The sequence below is a fragment of the Geotrypetes seraphini genome, chromosome 14 (assembly GCF_902459505.1).
Source record: "Geotrypetes seraphini chromosome 14, aGeoSer1.1, whole genome shotgun sequence".
Classification (NCBI taxonomy): domain Eukaryota; kingdom Metazoa; phylum Chordata; class Amphibia; order Gymnophiona; family Dermophiidae; genus Geotrypetes; species Geotrypetes seraphini.
Window position 1 is genome coordinate 72,529,502 of NC_047097.1, and position 18,302 is coordinate 72,547,803.

The following is an 18,302-nucleotide window of genomic DNA, read 5'->3' on the forward strand; positions in this document are numbered from 1 at the left end:
CATCAAAAAACACTTCTATGTCCGTTTTGGCCCAAAGTTGCTAGTCGCCCAAAGTCGGACAAGTCAAAAATCCATTCTCAAAAAATATGTCCAAAATATTTCTTTCTTCGAGAATCATCTACTTCTATGTCCAGTCGTTTGATCATCCAGACCACTAAGTTGTCTATCTTTATACCAAATTCATCCAAGTCAAAAGCGCCTAGAACAAGACCTTTTGGATGTGGGCAGAGTCAGCAAAGTAATGGACTGGACACCCAGATATGGCAACAGAATAATGGGGCACCGTACAGGACACTGCTGCGAACTTCACAAAAAGGGTGCCACATAAACATCTCACCACAACTCCCATATAGGTCATGGTGAGCCCCCAAATCCTACTAGACCCACTTGTCTACCACCCCAATAGCCCTTATGGCTGCAGGTGCCGATATTGGGGAACGTCTGTAAGAACTGGTGCGTCTTCTGCTGGTATTATCTGTGAACATATGAGCCACGGATTAGAGTTCAACTATTAAACAGATTCAGGGCAGCTGGAGATTTTCAGGGTTACATTGTTGATGGGTAAAATCCACCCTCCACGAACATGAACAAGCTTTAGAGTAGGGGAGGGCAACCTTGGTCCTTAAGGGCCACAATCCAGTCAGGTTTTCAAGATTTCCCCAATGAATATGTAAGGAATTTATCTGCATGCATGCCTCTATCGTATACCAATAGATCCCATGCATATTCATTGGGGAAATGAAAACCTGACTGGGTTGTGGTCCTTATGAACTGAGGTTGCCTACAGGCAGATGAGGAGTCCATCCATACCATGCTGGCACAGCTCGATTGCCATTTTCAAATTGGACAATTTACTAGCACCACAGCCAGTGGCATAGCGCACCCTGCCCCCTCCTTCCACACACCTCAATGCCACACTTGTGCCATCCCTACCCACCCTTTAAATCTTTGCCAGTGCGAGCAGCTTCTCCAACCGGCGTTGGCTTTCCCTCTGACATCACTTCCTGGCCCCACGACCCGGAAGTAATTTCAGAGGAAGCCGGGCCAGAGTAGTTGCTTGAGCTGGTGATGATTCAAAAAAGGACAGGGGAGGGGTGGGAAAGTGAGGGAGGGTGTGAGGGGCCGAGAGGTGCAGGCATCCCCACCAAGATGGTGCCAGGGATGGTATGCCCACCTTACTACACAGCTGACTACAGCGACTCACAGGATTTTAACGAAGATTTTAGAACTTCCAGAGTTATTTGTTAAAACAAATACAGGATTAAGCTCTAACCCAGCTCCTTGCTTTAGGAATTTACAGGGGATTAGAGTGGAAGTTTGCTAACTTTAGCTCATGCTGTTACTCCCATTTTAGGATGGTGAAAGCCTCATCAAATTGTGAGGAAAATTCATCATGTGAAAGCTGGAGCTGAAGGCGCACTAGCTCTGTCTCTGCAGACAGAAGATCCAGGGCCTCTGCAAGGATATTAGCTGCTCTGAGAAAACCTTTAATCTTGTGCCCCCCCCCCCCCCCCCCGCTCCCTCTTATTCTGTGGTGGCTAAGGCTTGGCTTTAACCCAACGCCTTTCCTGACTGCTCAGGCCTTGTGGCTGGCAGAGGCAGGCCCAGTCGAGTGTGAGCTTCTGGCTCTGGGATCGTGATCTGTACAGAAGAGCAATCAGCACTTCCTGCCACTCACTAGGGGTGGCCTGTTTTTGTGGCAAATGCCATTTACTGATAACAGAGTGCCCTGTGAACCAGTTAAGCAGAATGCACACTCTTGGTGACGTTTGTTCAGGAATGCATAAAAAGGCCTACAAATTTTCTGGCTGCCCACCCCCAGACTTTCAGCACCCTAGGCAACCGCCAGGTTCGCCTAAAGGAAGCACTGACAGAACTAGAGGAGTGTGGTGGGTAGGGTTACCAGACGTCCAGATTTACCCGGATATGTCTGGATGGCTTTTTAATACCTGGTACTTTGTCCAGGTTTTGAAAAGCTTCCAGCTCGGGACCGCATCTGTGCATGGATGCAACGTGGTGATATCACATGTGTGTATGATGTCATTGTGTAATACCTGCACAATCGCAGATGCCCTCCCGACGTGGCTGTGAGCACGAGAACAGGTTGAGGGGGCAAGACTGGGGCATGGCGGGTGGCGCTGGGTGGGCCTGGGGGCCGCATTTTACAATAGCAAAATCTGGCAACTCTAGTGGTGAGCAGCCAATCTCGAGCCTGTCAAATTCTCCAGTTATTTTTCCTCAATGAACTCGTTTCCTGTTGAAATCCTGGCAAATGTTCCCGGAATCTTTTTCTCTAAAGCAGCTAATTAAGAACAATTGGTACTACATAAAATAAGTATATTTTTGGCTACGTTCAGGATCTCAGCTCCTCTCATCTGTCCAAAGCTTAATGCCCTGCAGCAGAAAAACAGATTTCCTCTGAATAAAGAGGCATCTTCTCATGCATAGTTTATTGTTCTTGATATTTTAAAAAAACTACCCACCCTTAGGGATGGGAAATAGCCCCAATTTGGAAATATTTCAACATACATTATATAAAAGGCCCTCATTAGCAACTTAGTATCCCGTTTGCATTTTTTTACTCAGAAATTTCTGCTCAGTTGGAAAGCAAAGTGGAGATCCAGCACCCTAATCCTTCTTCTGCCCATGACTCGGAGTTAGTTCCTTATTTTGCCTTTCCTCTGAACTCAGCTAGACCAGTCGTTACAACAATCCTCCTTGACTGAAGGACACCTGCAGAGCAGCAACCCTGATCCCTAAATCTTGCCACTAGGTGTCACCATTGCATAATGATTGAGGCCCGGATACATCAAAAATCGTTAAGACCGTATGGGCTCATTAATTGTCCGATTTTAAAACAACCATCGATGTTCAACCAACTCTGCATGCAAATTAGTTTCATGAAGGTCAGCCATAATCCCATCCCATCAGTCATGAGAAAAGCAGCTTTCACACATGCACAGAGCTGGCAGGGGAAGCCCCGAAGTAGCCTCCTGCCGCTCAGTTATTCGGGGCAGAAAGACTTTTTTTTCTTTTTTTATAGCACAGATGTGCTGCCCCCAATGACAGCCGGCCCCACCTGACAGCCCCCCCTCCAAAAAAAAAAAAGAGGCAGGAAGGATGCCCACTCCTTCCTGCCTCAGTCACCCAGCCCCCCCCCCCACACACACACACACCAACCCTCTCCCGATGATGGCCCTCTCCCTCCTGCCTTAGCCACCTGGACCTCCCCCACATCCCTGACTGCCCAAAACTTGGACCCCCCCCCCCCAACACCAAGGCCCCCTCTTCTAACCCCTCCCACCATCCCAACAAATCCCCAAGAGAAGGCCCTTGTGGTCTGGGGGGAGTCAGGTCAGAACCCCCCAAGTTCAAGCACACCCCTCCAAACCCTCTCCCCTTGTACTTTGTTGTAGAAATCTGGGAAGAGGGATGCCCACACCCTCCTGTCAGCAGGCCCGCCTCTTCAAAATGGGTCTTTCCCTCAGTGCATCCTGGGATGAACTGGGAGGGGCCTAAGACTCCAATTGGTTCAGATACCTTAATCCCCTCCTATGGGAGGGACCTTCAGTTTTTAAACCAATGAGTCTTAAACCCCATTCCCAGTGCATCCCAGGATGCATCGGGAAGGGGGGGGTCTAAGGTCCTGATTGGCCCAGGTGACTAAAGCCCCTCTCATAGGGAGGCCCCTCCCACTTCCCTTCTCCGTACCTCTGTAATGTTTCTGGTGTGAGCAGCAAACCCCAAGCTGCTGTTGTGCAAACGTTGCCTGTTCCTCTTTCATTACTTCCTGAACCCGCACCTAAGAAGTGACATCAGAGGGAAAGCCAATGCTGTCGCGACAACAGCTTGGGAGTTGCTGCTCACACCAGGAACATTGCAGAGGTACATGGGAAGGGCAGTGGTGCATGTGCGGCAGGAGGGGGTGGGGAAGGAGCTTGTGGAGGTGGGGCGGGGGAAGGGCGCCACAGCCCCGGGCAGCTCTCACTGCTAGGGTTGTTGCCTGGGATCTTACTGAGGAGCAGCTTTAGCTTTACAGGTGCAAAAACAATTAGGTTGGTCTAATTAAACTAAAGGAAAATGTGGCGTAACGCAAACCGCTGTCTTTTAGCGGATCCTACAAAATTTATCGGCTTCTAACACAGATCTGGCAGAAGTAGAAAAGCAGCTGCGGAACAGGTTTATTATGTAGGGTTAGCAGGAATTGAGACATCTGGGTTTTGCTTTCAGTGGAAGTAAAAGCCGGATGTCTCCTTTTTCTGGAGCCATATAGTAACCCTCTCCTTATGAAGACAGGGCTCCTCCGCCTGGAGACGAAACAGCTGAGATCATGGCTTCCGGTGATTTCTAGGATTCACTTTAAATGTACCTGCCTAATATTCAAGATCTTACATTCTTCCTCCCCTAATTCCACTATCCTGGAATTCTTCGAGACCTGACACTACCAGATCCGCCCACATACTCAAACTATCTTTCCCCTCGTTAAAAGGCATCATGTATGCAGGTAAATTAGGGAAATCCCTTTTCTTTGGAACAACCTCCCTGCCCCGCTGCGGAACCTAGGCTCATTCCAATTATTCCAAAAGCATCTGAAAACCTGGCTTTTCTCCAAAACGTAAAGCTATCTATTGAAAATGTAAAGCTAGCTATCCTCTTCATAACCTCTAATTTCTTATAATGTCCTTCCCTCATTTATTGAATTACCTGTAAACCGTTCCGAGGTTTAGTTTAGTTTAGCTGAGAGCTGATAGGAGACATGAGAGATTCCATCATTTATCAAAGCAGGGTGGAAAAGGGGAACAGTTGGTCCTATGATGAGGAAGAGTCCAAGAGAAAGTGTTTCACTCTGGCTATACTCCTAGTCACTCAGAGCAGTTAACAGTGGCGTACCACTCACCATGCACATGCCCCTTCCCTTCCCCCATACCTCTAGTGAGTAACAACTTTAACGTGCTCCTTGTGGCTGTGTCATCTCTCCTGCTGACGTCACTTCCGGGTGCCGTGCCCAGGAAGTGATGTCAATGGGAGAGACGACGGGGTCGCGAGGGCAGGTTGAAGTTCTTGTTGCTCATGGCGGTGAACAACCAGAGGTGCAGGGGAAGGGAAGGGGGCGTGCATGCGGCAGGGTGATGGGGGTGGAGATGGGGGCAGGGGAGGGGCACTTCTCACCCTCATTATGCCACTGATTAACAATACAATAATATCAACAATGAAACAGAATCTTGACTCCCAATGAACCCCCCCCCCCCCCGCAGCAACAAGTACAGAAGGGGTGGACCTATCGCCCTCCTGACCCAAACATTCAATGTCAGCACCCACACATGGCGCAGCATTGAAAATCCAGGTCCAATTTAGCCGTTGGAAGTTTGCACGCTAATTGTCACTGGCCAAATACGAGGGGCCGCTGAAACGTTCTCAGCCCAACCAACAAAGTTGGGTCAGTCTCTATCGAGGGCTATACAGTACACTTTAGGCCAACAAATTTCCACTTTTTTCATTCCGCTGGGAAAAAAGTGGAAAATCACTGGACTACGTGTATAGATGGTTGAACATAAGAATTGCCGCTGATGGGTCAAACCAGTGGTCCATCGTGTCTAGCAGTCTGCTCATGCAGCGGCCCTCTGATCAAAGACCAGTGCCCTAACTGAGACTAGCCTTACCTGCATACGTTCTGGTTCAGCAGGAACTTGTCTAACTTTGTCTTGAATCCCTGGAGGGTGTTTTCCCCTATAACAGCCTCCAGAAGAGTGTTCCAATAACTTCCTTATGTTCATATGGAATCTATCCCCTTTCAATTTTGGACAGTGCCCTCTCGTTCTCCCTAATTTGGAGAGGGTGAACAACCTGTCTTCATTTGGGCTGAGAACTCTTCAGCGACCCCCTCGTACATATTGAATGACCTTTGAGTAATCATTTAATCATGAGCCAGGAGTTGGTTGTATTTCTGTGTGGTTGGCAGGCTTGAAACGAGAGATCTCAGTGCAAAAGTGCCAAACACCCTTCTGCAGTGTTTCGGTTTAAACAGTACAACGTGCAGTGAAAAAAGGGACTCAACTTTCATTTTTTAAACATTTATTTAGCAACCAAACTGACAGGACCTGTTCATCACGCCTTTTCTTATGATCTGCCTCTAAGGGGAAAGGCCTGGTCAAAGTAGGTACAGTGGCAAGCTGGTATTGTGAGTTTCAGAGTATTAAAAGGGAGAAAAGATGCATCAGAGCTCCTAGGCATGGGAAAATCAGGCCCGGTCTATAGTAAAGGTTTGTCTTGAAGCAAGTGGTGCAGTCACATCCCACAGACATCAGATGTATGAGAAAAAGTTCCAGTTAGCTTCCAGTATCAGTATGCGCAGGCGCAGGAAACCACAGGTCAGATCAAGATACGGTGGTCCTGAGTGCTGTCTCGACACCCCACCAGCGGTCGTGAATGTGTTATCAGCAACCACTGAGGACCTGCCATGCGGAAGCCTGACTCTCATTTCCCTGCTGGTACAGAGGGTGAGCATGCCAGGCACTCAGCTTCGTGAGCTGGTTGCAGGGGAGGACTGTCTGGCGGATGCTCAGTCTGGATTTCTAACTGTCTACACTCTCAGCCCGCTATCTGCAAAGCCAGAGCCAGTGGCTGATGACTTCACGACGCCACGGAACTGATGGAGTGTGCCACTCTGTTAACAGTTTAGAGAACACCACATCAGAAGAATGGAATTAAGTCTTATCGTTAGAAGCAAATGTAACAATATTCATTACAGCAGGAGATCTTACGTACGGCTGCGTAGAAATGGGATTTTGTTATGGACATCATTCGGTCAGATTTAATTATACAGTTTCCTCCGGCGTATCCGTGTACAGGGGTGTAACATGTCCATCCTTCCACTGGACAGTAATTTTTCCCTGGGTTTGCCCTGCATCTGAGAATGGGTCTTGTTTTAAAGAGTTGTCATCCTTCAGTATGAGAATGGCTTGTTTGTTGTCTGGCTCCAGTTCGGTCTTATATCTGTGCACGATCTTTTGATTTCTAGGAAGAGCACACAAAACTCATGGACTCAGCACATATGAAAACTAAAACACATTACTGTCCCTCATCCTCTCTCGACAATGTTCCCTTTTCTGGAGAGCTACCCTGAGGTTGTGGGTTCAAATCCCATGCAGCTCCTTGTGACCCTGGGCAAGTCACTTAATCCCCCATTGCTCAGGGTACATTAGGTAGAGTGTGAGCCCACCAGGCAGAGAGGGAAAAATGATTGAGTGCCTGAATGTAAACCACTTAGGCTATAAGTGGTATATAAATACTTAAATAAATCAATCTCCTCTGAACCCATGTAGGGTTTGCCAAAATCAGTGGGTGCTCCATTAAAATCCCTACAGTCTATTAAAAGCCATCAGAGGATTTCCATGAGTTGTCATAAGGGAGGGGCAATTTCAGAGGAGCCAAATTGCATTATATAACAGCATCGCAGGTGATGGCAGAGAAACACCACATGGGCCCACATGACCTGCCCAGTAGAGATGCTTCCAATTTTGGAAGGTGACTATCATAACAGGTTAATGCACGTAGACGTCTCTATCTGAAACCTGCTTTCCCCACCTTGTCCTCCCATCTAACTTATATATGTAGAGGTTGATATTCAAAGCAATGGTTCCTTGCTGGTTAAATCGCCAGTTCAGGGGCAACTGCTCATTTTTAGCGGCACTTTCGGAAAATAAACAGTTAGCACCGAACTCAAAACTAGATATTAGGGGGTGGAGTTGGCACATGGTCCATTAAGTGCCAATATTCAACACTTAACCAGCCAGGTTAACCACATAAATAGGATCTGAGAAAAGCCAGTCCTAACTTTTTGTGGTAATCCATAGCTGGTTAAGTGATGGATATCACAATTAACTGGCTGTGTGTCAGCCGGCTCCGCAAACCCAGCAATTCAGTGTTGATGCCTGCATTGAGTTTTTAGGCTTGGCGCTGGAGACAGTCAGCAAAACACTGATCGTTGCCAGCTGAATATTGGGTCTATGTATTTTTGCGGTTAAGCTAGTATTTATTCTATAAAGGAAAGTTAGCGCCTACCAGATGACCCATTATAGAATTACAACCGAGGGTATAGTTCTTTAAAAATTGGAACAACATTCACAAGCTGATTGTGTGTGTAAATGATTCAAATAGTGGCACATGAGTGCTGTTCTTTAAATATCTGACATAGTGTGTACTGTAAAGGTAGGCATACACATGGATGGAGTCTGCGCAGGACTCATGCATACAATAACATAATTACCATGCACATCTCTTATATCAAGCAGATGCCTTGATGAGCACCTTCTTGGCACCTAAAATAGGCACTGCTTTATAGAATTGCCTTTCTCATGAATGTCTTGGAGCCTACATCTGCTCAGGTCGTTTTATGTTACATTACATTACATTACTGGCTTATATTCCGCCTGTACCTTTCAGTTCTAAGCGGATTACATCAGAACGTTAACTGGACATTTCCAGGAAGAGAAATACAAATTACAATTAAGGCGTAAGGTCTAAAGCAATTTTGATGAGTGGGTTCTAAGAGGGGGAGAGAGGGGGAAAGGAAGGGATTAGGACATTTGGGTGAATTTCTTGAATAGTAGGGTCTTGATTTATTTGCGGAAAGCCTTGAGGTCAGTTGATGCTGTCAGTAGATTGGTGATGGAGGGGTCCAATTTAGCTGCATGTGTTGCAAGTGTTGTAACACTTTATGTCACTTTATGTCACTTTACTTTATTAAGAACAGACCAATGGTCCATGTAGACCAGTATTCCATCTTTCCGGTGGCCAATCCAGATCACAAGTACCTGGCAAAAACCCAAAGAGTAGCAACATGACACCTGTATCCCACATTCAGCCTTTCAAGGTCAATATGGCTTACAATTCTTGTCAAAAATATCAGAAGAAAATGGCTAATACAAACTTCAGTGTTGACCTATATGGAGATAATGTCAATAGCATAGAAAGTAATTAAACGGCTTTGAAAATGACCCTCAGGGTTCTGAAGCATTAATGACTGACTCTAGTTGCTGCCTCTACAGCCTGTTCACATTTGTTATACAAATCCAAGCCTTACCTGTTTGCCATGATGTTCATTCCCAGAATAAGAAGCCCCAGGAACAGTCCCACGAATGAAAGCGCAAGGATTGTGTAATTCCAGACCGAAGCTACAGAAAGAATCATCACGTCAGAGGGTCAGTCTTAATGACAAGGTCTATGAAACTGGAAGCAGCCTTATACTATGGTCTTACTTACAGTCCTGTGTGCGATACTTCCACAAATAATGCTGCAGCTGCTTCTCAGACATATCTGTACCCGGAACGACATTGTTCTCCACAACTCTATCCAACCCTTTGTCGGGATCCACTGTAGATTCAAAGCTATTTCTAGTGTCCTGGGTCAGTGCTGTTGAGACATAAATATCGTACAGGCGTTATGAGGGAGTAGACCATGACTAGACTCAGTGACCTTCAGCTCTAACAGCAGGAGTATTACGGTGACAAATTATGAGGGAAGAGGCAAGCAAGATGTGAAGACGCCAACACATACCGTTTGTTTTGTTTTTATGCAAAAGTCACATTGTCCCCTGAAGATGGCATTTCCATTGCTGAAACTCAGATCCAAGTTGGGACCCTTGTGGGACACGGCTGGACTTATCGGTCCGTTTAATAAATGTAACTGTTGATTGATTTCAAACATCTCGCTTGCCTCTTCTGTTTGCATTTTCACTTTTCCGAGGCAAGAATTCTTCCTCTTTTCTGGTTATGAGGGAGTAGGCCATGACTAGACTCAGTGACCTTCAGCTCTAACAGCAGGAGTATTACGGACTAGAGAATGACACGGTGACAAATTATGAGGGAATATGCAAACACCAATGGGTCATTGGTGTGGGCAGACTAGATGGGCCGTGGCCCTTTTCTGCCGTCAGTTTCTATGTTTCTATGTCTGCATTGGGTGTCTCTAGATGCATAAATAAACTTAACAAATACATTTCTGAATCTTCCTACTTGTCCTATCTGCATATCTTGACTAGACTGTAAGCTCTTCTGAGTAGGCACCATCTCTTCAATGTACAAGGGCTGATTGAAAAGTAATGATAGAAACATAGAGCATAGAAACCTGATGGCAGATGAAGGCCAAATGGCCCATCCAGTCTGTCCATCTGTAGTAACCATTAGCTCTCCCTCACTCTAAGAGATCCCATGTGCCTATCCCAGGATTTCTTGAAATCAGACACAGTCCATGCATTTGCCACCCTTTCTGTAAAAAAGTATTTCCTTAGATTACTCCGGAGCCTGTCACCTCTTAACTTCATCCTAGGCCCTCTCATTCCAGAGCTTCATTTCAAATGGGACTCGACTCATGCGCATTTACGCAACTTAGGTATTTAAAGTCTTTAAGTCTGTCCCCATGCGCCTTATGACAAAGACCACGTACCATTTTAGTAGCCTTCCTCTGGACCGACTCCATCCTTTTAAAATCTTTTTGAAGGTGCGGCCTCCAGAATTGTCCACAATATTCTAAATAAGATCTCACCAGAGTCTTATACAGAGGCATCAATACCTCCTTTTTCCATCTCCCTCTGCACCTTTCACCTTAAGATCATCACATACAGCCTTATTTTAGGCAGTTCTTATCCCTTCCCAGATGTTTTCCCCATATCTGTTCTTTTTTAATCCTATTGAAGTTCTGCCCTTTTCTCTAGATTCAAGTTAGCCATGGTTTACGTTTGTCTCTAGATGCCTATTTTTATTCATGTAAATCGCTTAGAAATTTGTTATAAGTGTTTTATCAGATTTTTATACAATCACACCCAAGTCCTGCTCTTCTTTTGTGCACATAAGCTCTTCACCCCCTTTGGGTTTTTGTAGCCCATGCATTTCTTAGCATTAAATCTTAGCTGCCAAATTTCAGACCATTCGTCAGACCTTCCTCATGTTATCCACACCATCTGTGGTGTCTATTCTATTGTAGATTTTGGTATTATCCGCAAAGAGGCAAATCTTACCATTCAGCCCTTCAGCAATATCGCTTATAAAAATGTTTAAAATGATGACACCACAGGATCTGAACATTTGTCTTTTTCAAAGTAACATCCTTCACAATTTCTTGCAGTGTTTCAAAGACGCGCAGTAGACTGTTTTGCAGAAGTGCTGTGGCTGTGGCTAACTGTTTCACCACCGTATGCTTGCCGTAACATTTCAAGCGTTTCATTCCAAGTTTAACACAAATTCAATCACAAGCCTCTGGCCTACTTTCACAGACACGTCTCCTTCGTCTGCCATGAAGAAAGGTACAAAGTTCTTCCTCACGCCGTGACCCAACAATGAAAACTACGGCAGTCCAATTGCAGGTTCAGAAACGTCAATGGGCGAGCTTCACAAGAACTAGCGCTGCCTCGTTTAATTCTTGGAAAGAATAACAGAGGCAGACTCATTACTTTCCAATCAGTCCTCGAATCTTTCCAACTCAGGGTAGGGTTACTATATTTTTCCAAAGGAAAATCTGGACCCATGGCAACGCCCACAGGCCCCCCAGCCCCCGCCCCCAGATGGCATCCACACATACATGGACGCAACGCGATGACATCACACGCTCCCTCCAGACCCGATTTTTACAGGAAGATTTTCAAAACCCGGACATGACGTCTGGTAACCCTAGCTCTGGGTATGCCTTGTAGCATGAAACAAATCTGCAAGGCAACAGTTGAAACAGTTCACTGATGTTTATAGACGTGTGAACAGACGCTCTTACCTGGCACCAGGGTACAAGCAGCTATGCAGATCAATGTCACTTTGGTAGACAGCATGTCGAAATATGAATTAAGTCTCTCAAAAAGAGTGACTTTGTTGATCCCTGTGGACAGAGGCCTCAAAGTAGAATCAAAGTCATGACAATATTTTTAGACTGCAGTCACCCAGACATGAACTGCATTCTTTAAAAAAATGTATATTTATTAAGTTTTTCAAATCAACAAAAATAGAAGAACATATGATTTACAGTTCTGAAAAGAAATACAGGGAGAGCCATATATAGTAAGAAATAATGGGGAAATAGCTGAGTGCCAGTTAGGGGCTGAGACACAGTGCACTGAGCGCAAATTCTAGAATGGCATCTGGGCACTCAGAATACCAACATAAATCAGCCCCCAGGGGAACCAATAGGTGCCACTGTGACTCTATAGAGCAGTGTTTTTCAACCTTTTTACACCTATGGACCGGCAGAAATAAAAGAATTATTCTGTGGACCGGCATCGGTCCGTGGACCGGCGGTTGAAGAACACAGGGCTAAGTTGTGGGCCCCGCCCCGCCCATCTCTACCCAATCTCCACCTCAGACCCCGCCCCCATAATAGTACTAATTGCACCTTGCACGTCTCGTGCCTCATCTGGAAGCTTTCCCTCTGACGTTGCAATGTCCGAGAGAAGGCTTCTGGTTCAGGCGCAGGATGCCCGTAGGAGCCACTGCCCGTGACTTTGTGCACTGAATCAGTTAGGAAGAGGGAGCTGGCTCGAAGATAATGCCGCATCGATCGCACAGTGGACCGGCGGTTGAAGAACACTGTTTTGGGCCTGATGCACATGCTGGCCCTGTGGACCGGCACTGGTCCATGGACCAGTGGTTGAAGAACACTGCTATAGAGAGTGCAAACCCTTTAAAACAGTGGTCTCCAACTCAAACCCTTTACAGGGCCACATTTTGGATTTGTAGGTCCTTGGAGGGCCTCAGAAAAAATAGTTAATGTCTTATTTAAGAAATGACCATTTTGCATGAGGTAAAACTCTTTATAGTTTCTAAATCTTTCCTTTTGGCCAAGTCTTAAGAATAATATTGTCATTTATAGCTAAAGAGACATATGATCAAGAAACTGTTTTATTTTCCTTTTGTGAGTATGATGAACATACTGAGGGCCTCAAAATAGTACCTGGTAGGCCGCATGTGGCCCCCGGGCCTCAAGTTTGAGACCACTGCTTTACAGCATTGCACCTAGCGCTGATTCCCACAACTGCCGAAGCCCGGTCTGAATACCGGTGCTCAAGTTTGATGGGCCAATAACTACACGCGCAATGTTTTAGAATGCCCTGAAAAGACCCTCGGCCATGTTCCCTTTTGAGTTACATGCTAGTAGAGTAGCGTAGCGAGGGTAGGAGGCACCCAGGGGGGTGCCCCGCCTGCCCACTTCTTCGCCCCTGCTTCTTCCTCACCTCCCCGCTGTGTGCGCGCTTTCCCTCCCCCTGTACTTCTTTAACTCTTCGCCAGTGCTGGCCTTGACTCTCCCTCTGAAGTCACGTCCTGCTCCTACGTCTTAGAACTCATTGTTAAGTGACTTATATGATGATTTGTCATAAAAGGCATTTCGCAGACATTTGAAGTCTCTTTTAGTCCAACAATACTATGAAACTCATTGAAAATGTACATTTTTGTTTTAATTAGTACTTTTTTATAAACTATTGATGCAGTAGAACGCAATTTTATTATTTTTTTTAATTTTTAATTTTGTAAACCATTTAATACAAGCGGTATATCAAGTGAAATAAATCCAATCCACTAATGGGCATCTTTAGTGGTTACCATTGTTGAATTCCACCCTAATTGGCTTGTTAGCCAATTAATATGTGTGTGCTTTTAAGGAGGGCACCCAAATTCTGGTATGCAAATTTTGGCACCATGTAAAGCAGTGGTCTCAAACTCACGGCCCACCAGGTACTATTTTGCGGCCCGCGGTCTCTACTAGTGCTACCTGCTCTTTGCAGCATCCTCCGGCTTCCCCCCTGGCCTCCCGCTCTTACCTTCAGATAATTACCACAGCCTGCAGAGAGGATTGCCTGTAGCGATCCTTGCAGGCTGCCGTCGTCCTCAGCAGCACATTCCCTCTGCCCCTGACATCACAGGAGGGGCGGGACTGCAGCAGAGGGAACATGCTGTGGTAATTAGCTGAAACTAAGACTGGGGGGCCAGAGGGGAAGCTGGAGGACACTGCAAAGAAGGGGGGGGAGAAATTTATAAACTATAAAGAGTTTTACCTCATGCAAAATTATCATTTCTTTAATAAGACATTAACTACTTTTTTTCTGCGGCCCTCCAAGTACCTACAAATCCAAAATGTGGCCCTCTGATATAAAGAATCTGGAGCTACTTGGCTACATATGCCATATCAATGCACAGGCCTAAATCGGTACTGTAGTGTATAACTTACAGTATTCTGTCAGTTACGTGCATACCCTGGCTGATTGGAATTAGGTCCCCTAGAGAATGATCTCTCTATCCCCGACCCGTCCCCACGAGCTCTCTCCCTCTCTCTGCTCCATTCCTGCAAGCTCTGTCCTGATCTGCACAAGCCTTGAACACTTTAAAATCCTAAGTGCTCAAGGCTTGTGCCGTTAAGGCAGAGCTTGCTGGAATGGAACAGGGACAGAACTCACGGGGACGGGACAGGGATATTGAGATCCCACGGGGACGAGGACAAATTTGTGCCCGTGTCACTGTTTTCTAACTTCCTTTATCCTATGTGAGACGAGCTGATGCTGTGTCTGATCTTTCCAGGTCCTGAAAGTCCCTAATTTGCTCGGCTGGCTCAGATTGTCTGCTGGAGCTGGCTTTAGTCCCAAGGTCAGTGAATTGCAAGGTCTTGGCTATGAGTCTTTCGTTCTCTGTAAATAACCAAAGTTCACGTTGTTCAGTGATTGCTGGCATCTAACTGTCTTTCCAAAGGCTCCTTCACACATACAACACTGCTCTGTATTACCAGCAATTTCATATAATTGGCTACAGATTGAAAGATATTCTCCAAGTTGTAAAAAAAATGTGGCAGAAAAATTGCTCTCGGAACTCATAATGAGGACAAATTCTCAGCCAGTCGGGGGATTCTGCAAACATAACTTGATTCAGTTGGTTAGATTTGTTAGTCCACAGGCAGTGTGCAAACTATAAAGATAGCAGATGTCAATTTGAAAATCTGACCACTTTACAAATTAACAAATAGACACAAAGAATGGAAAATAAGAAAATACCATTTTATTGGACTAATCCATTTATTAATTAGCTTTCAGAGGCCAAAACCTCCTTCTTCTATGTCCTGTCTATCCTGTACCCATTCGCTCCTTTGTACATGATTCATTCCAGCTTCACCCCCTCTGTATCTTTCTCTGTCTCCATCCCCTCCCCTATGCTCTGGCATCTTTCCCTCCTTTCCTTCCTTCCTTCCCACCCCACCCAATGGTCTGGCATCTCTGTCTCCTTCCCTTCCCTCTCTCATGCCCTTCCTTCCCCTTGAATTTCCTTTCTTTCTTCCCTCCCCTCCCTCCCACCCTCTTTCTCTCTTTGTCACCCCTCCATCGGCAGCACAGCCTTCACAGCTTGCTTCTCTTGCCAGCATCAGATCCCACCTACTTCTTATTTCCATGAAGACAGAACCCATCAGAAAGGAAGGCCCAACACTGCAGAGCAGCAAATTGTGAATGCTGCCACTACCGCAAGAAGTTCCCAGACAATGACGCCGACCTTTAACCACACCAACTTTCTGGTAGGCTTATCTAACAATTAATTTTAATTTAAGCTAATTATGTGAGCCAATTAAGTTTATAGTGCCAATTACGTTCATTAAATAATTAAGTTAGGCACCTTGGGCCACTGATTTAGGTGTCTTTTAAAGAATCTGGGCCAAAATGTGCATTAAGTAATACTGTGCAGAGTGCCCTTTATCATTGATCATCCCAGTGTCTAACTTTGAGCACCACTGATTGAATCCCCTTCCCTCTCCTCTTTGGGGTAGAGCCCCATTCTCTTTATGAAATGGGGACCATGGCCCCTTGCAGTGGGAGGGAAGCTAGACATCAGCCCATTTTCCACTGCCTCAGCGACTAGAGGAGCGATTTAAATCCTTTTTTTCATCCTCTCAACACCAGCTCTTCGCATATCACCCCCCCAGGTAATGACCACTAATAGTCATAAATATCATAAACGTATGCAATCCTACGAAACTTTCTCAATTTTTATTAATTTATCACTATTCAGGATCTTCGGAATCAAGCGCAGGAATCCTTCAGTGATTTTTAGAAGTACCGCTTAAATCTTCATCGATCCTCTTTTCTTTAATATATTTTTTTCTTTTATATGTTTTATTATAAATACTTATTATTATCTTTTCTTCAAGTTTATGTTGTATTTGATAAAATTGCTTTTTTTCAAAGATTACAAAGCGATGGACAATAAATAATTTTCAAATAAGGAGGGCATACAATATAGACGTGCACTTCGTAGGGAAGTCAGGGAAGAACTACAATTTGATATGGGAAAGAGAATAAATAAGGATAAAACAATAGGAGTTATGTTATATTAGATCAGTACTTGCCTACTTCAATTGGGATTAGTAACTTGGTTTAAGAGGCTAACTCATTAATTAATAGCGTCTCTATATAGGAAACTTTTTAGTTTTGATTTGAATTTTTCGAGGTTCTTTTCTTCTCTTACCTGAGCGGGTAGTAAGTACGACTAGTGTTTATGATTCGTAGGGATGGAACATTAAGTAGATTTTTATCCTCGGATCGTAAGGAGCGGAAAGGAGAATACGGAATAATAACTCGGTCTAGGAATAGCGGCGTGCTTAATTGTAGAACTTTGAATGTAATGAGCGCTTGTTTATAAGTTATTCTGTGGTTGATAGGAAGCCAATGTGCGTTCTTTAATAATGGTGTTACATGGTCAGATTTTCTTTTACCTTTTCTTTTTATTAGCCCAAAAAGTAGGCACTTATCTTTTCAAGTTGAAATTCTCAGAATTTCAGCTTGAAAAGATAAGTACGTTTATGATATTTATGGTTGATTACTAACGCAATCAGAGAGCAAAATGCCATATTAACTAACACTAATAAATCATAACACAGTAGCATAGGATATGACCTGAATGGTTCATCTGCTCAACAATCTTACTCATTATCAATTCAAATGAATAAACTCACCGTATGGGGCAGCTTGGACAGCCGATCTGACTGAAGCAGGAGATCCCTGTTTCCTCCTCCTGAATTGATCAGCGGTGTCCAGCCTGCTGCTTGCTGTGAAATATCTGCTGGAGTGTTTTCTCAGAAATTTCAGTTTCCAGAAATAAGATCTGATTTGCTCCTCAAAGTTCACGTGTTGAAGGTTTAGATCAACATACCCTCGCTAGCTTCTTTGGTTCATAAACACACCCCTTCACTTAGCCCCAAGGTGAGTGAACTCTGCCAGAGTGGCTGAACTCTCGGACTTTTACCCACACTGCTCGAGCCCTGACCTGGTCTTAGCTGTATTTCAAACATTGTCAGTGGACCAACCTCAATGAAAAAGTCATGGACAAAGCCCTGCGGGCCATGAAATTTGCAGTAAAATGAGCCACAATCCAATTCAGTCAACACTTTGCTGTCGGATGAGGTGAGAAGCATCAGTTACTGGCTGATCTTAATGTAACTGTGATCACTTGCCTTGCTTTCACAGCAGGATTATCACCACGTGAGTCATAAGTAAGCTATTTAAAAGATCTTTATTGAGAAAAGTGAAAGAAAGCCATGAATAACTTTTAATTCCTGGACAAACGAGAAACAAAGTTCAGACCACTTTAATCCAACAGTTACATTCCACAGCTATGAAAATTGTGTGGTTACAAGGTTTAGTCCCGCCTGCTTCAATATCACATTACACTAAGTGATCATAGGCCAATTGTTTTAAAGCAATACTACATATCTACTGTAACTGGAAAATTCAGTGAATCTAGTGGACTGGATTTTTGGCTAAAAACTGAGTAGCCTAGAATTAGAACACTCTGGCAAAATGTGGCCAGCTAATGCTGAAGATCAGTGCTAGAGGCCTGGGATGGGGCATCCATATAGGACATCATCAGAGCTGACCTGTCTACTAGGAAGACCACATGTCCACTTAGGGCAGCACCAGTGCCATTGAAGCAGTCGGTATTATAGAAGGTTCATGGTACCTAGCACAATGCTAAAAGCCCTGCACTGGCTGGAATCAGTCTTCTATACATGTTGACGATGGATGTTGGCGATGGGAAGGAGAAAGATGGAGAACATAGAGGAGAGAGATGCTGGACACCATGGGGAGAGTGGAGATGGAAGGTGATGCTGGACTATGAAATGGTACAGAAGAGAAGGAATCAGGCTGGAATTGGGGAGGAGAAGAGGGCCTTGTACCACCCCTTAAGAACTTAAGAATTGCCATACTGGGACAGACTGAAGGTCCATCAAGCCCAGTATCCTGTTTCCAGCAGTAGCCAACCTAGGTCACAAGTACTTGGCAGAAACCCAAAAAG

The 18,302-nt window shown here is 45.0% G+C and overlaps 1 protein-coding gene across 1 annotated transcript; it reads right to left on the minus strand.

Moving 5' to 3' along the window:
• Positions 1-6,056: 6,056 nt before the first annotated feature.
• SLC51B (solute carrier family 51 subunit beta) lies at positions 6,057-17,625 on the minus strand. Its single transcript, XM_033920830.1, has 5 exons — positions 16,963-17,625; positions 11,761-11,862; positions 9,262-9,411; positions 9,083-9,173; positions 6,057-7,014 (listed from the first exon to the last, which is right to left on the minus strand). Exons 2-5 carry the CDS (start codon positions 11,813-11,815, stop codon positions 6,816-6,818), a joined length of 495 nt encoding a protein of 164 aa, XP_033776721.1. The 5' UTR covers positions 11,816-11,862; positions 16,963-17,625; the 3' UTR covers positions 6,057-6,815.
• Between the last annotated feature and the right edge of the window lie 677 nt (positions 17,626-18,302).

Coding starts and splice junctions, on each gene's coding strand:
- SLC51B (XM_033920830.1), bottom strand. CDS start 11,815: ATGCTGTCTACCAAAGTGACATTGATCTGCATAGCTGCTTGTACCCTG. Junction 9,412..11,760: donor TGCTTGTACCCTGGTGCCAG/GTAAGAGCGTCT, acceptor ATGTCTCAACAG/CACTGACCCAGGACACTAGA. Junction 7,015..9,082: donor ATGAACATCATGGCAAACAG/GTAAGGCTTGGA, acceptor TGCTCTTCCTAG/AAATCAAAAGATCGTGCACA.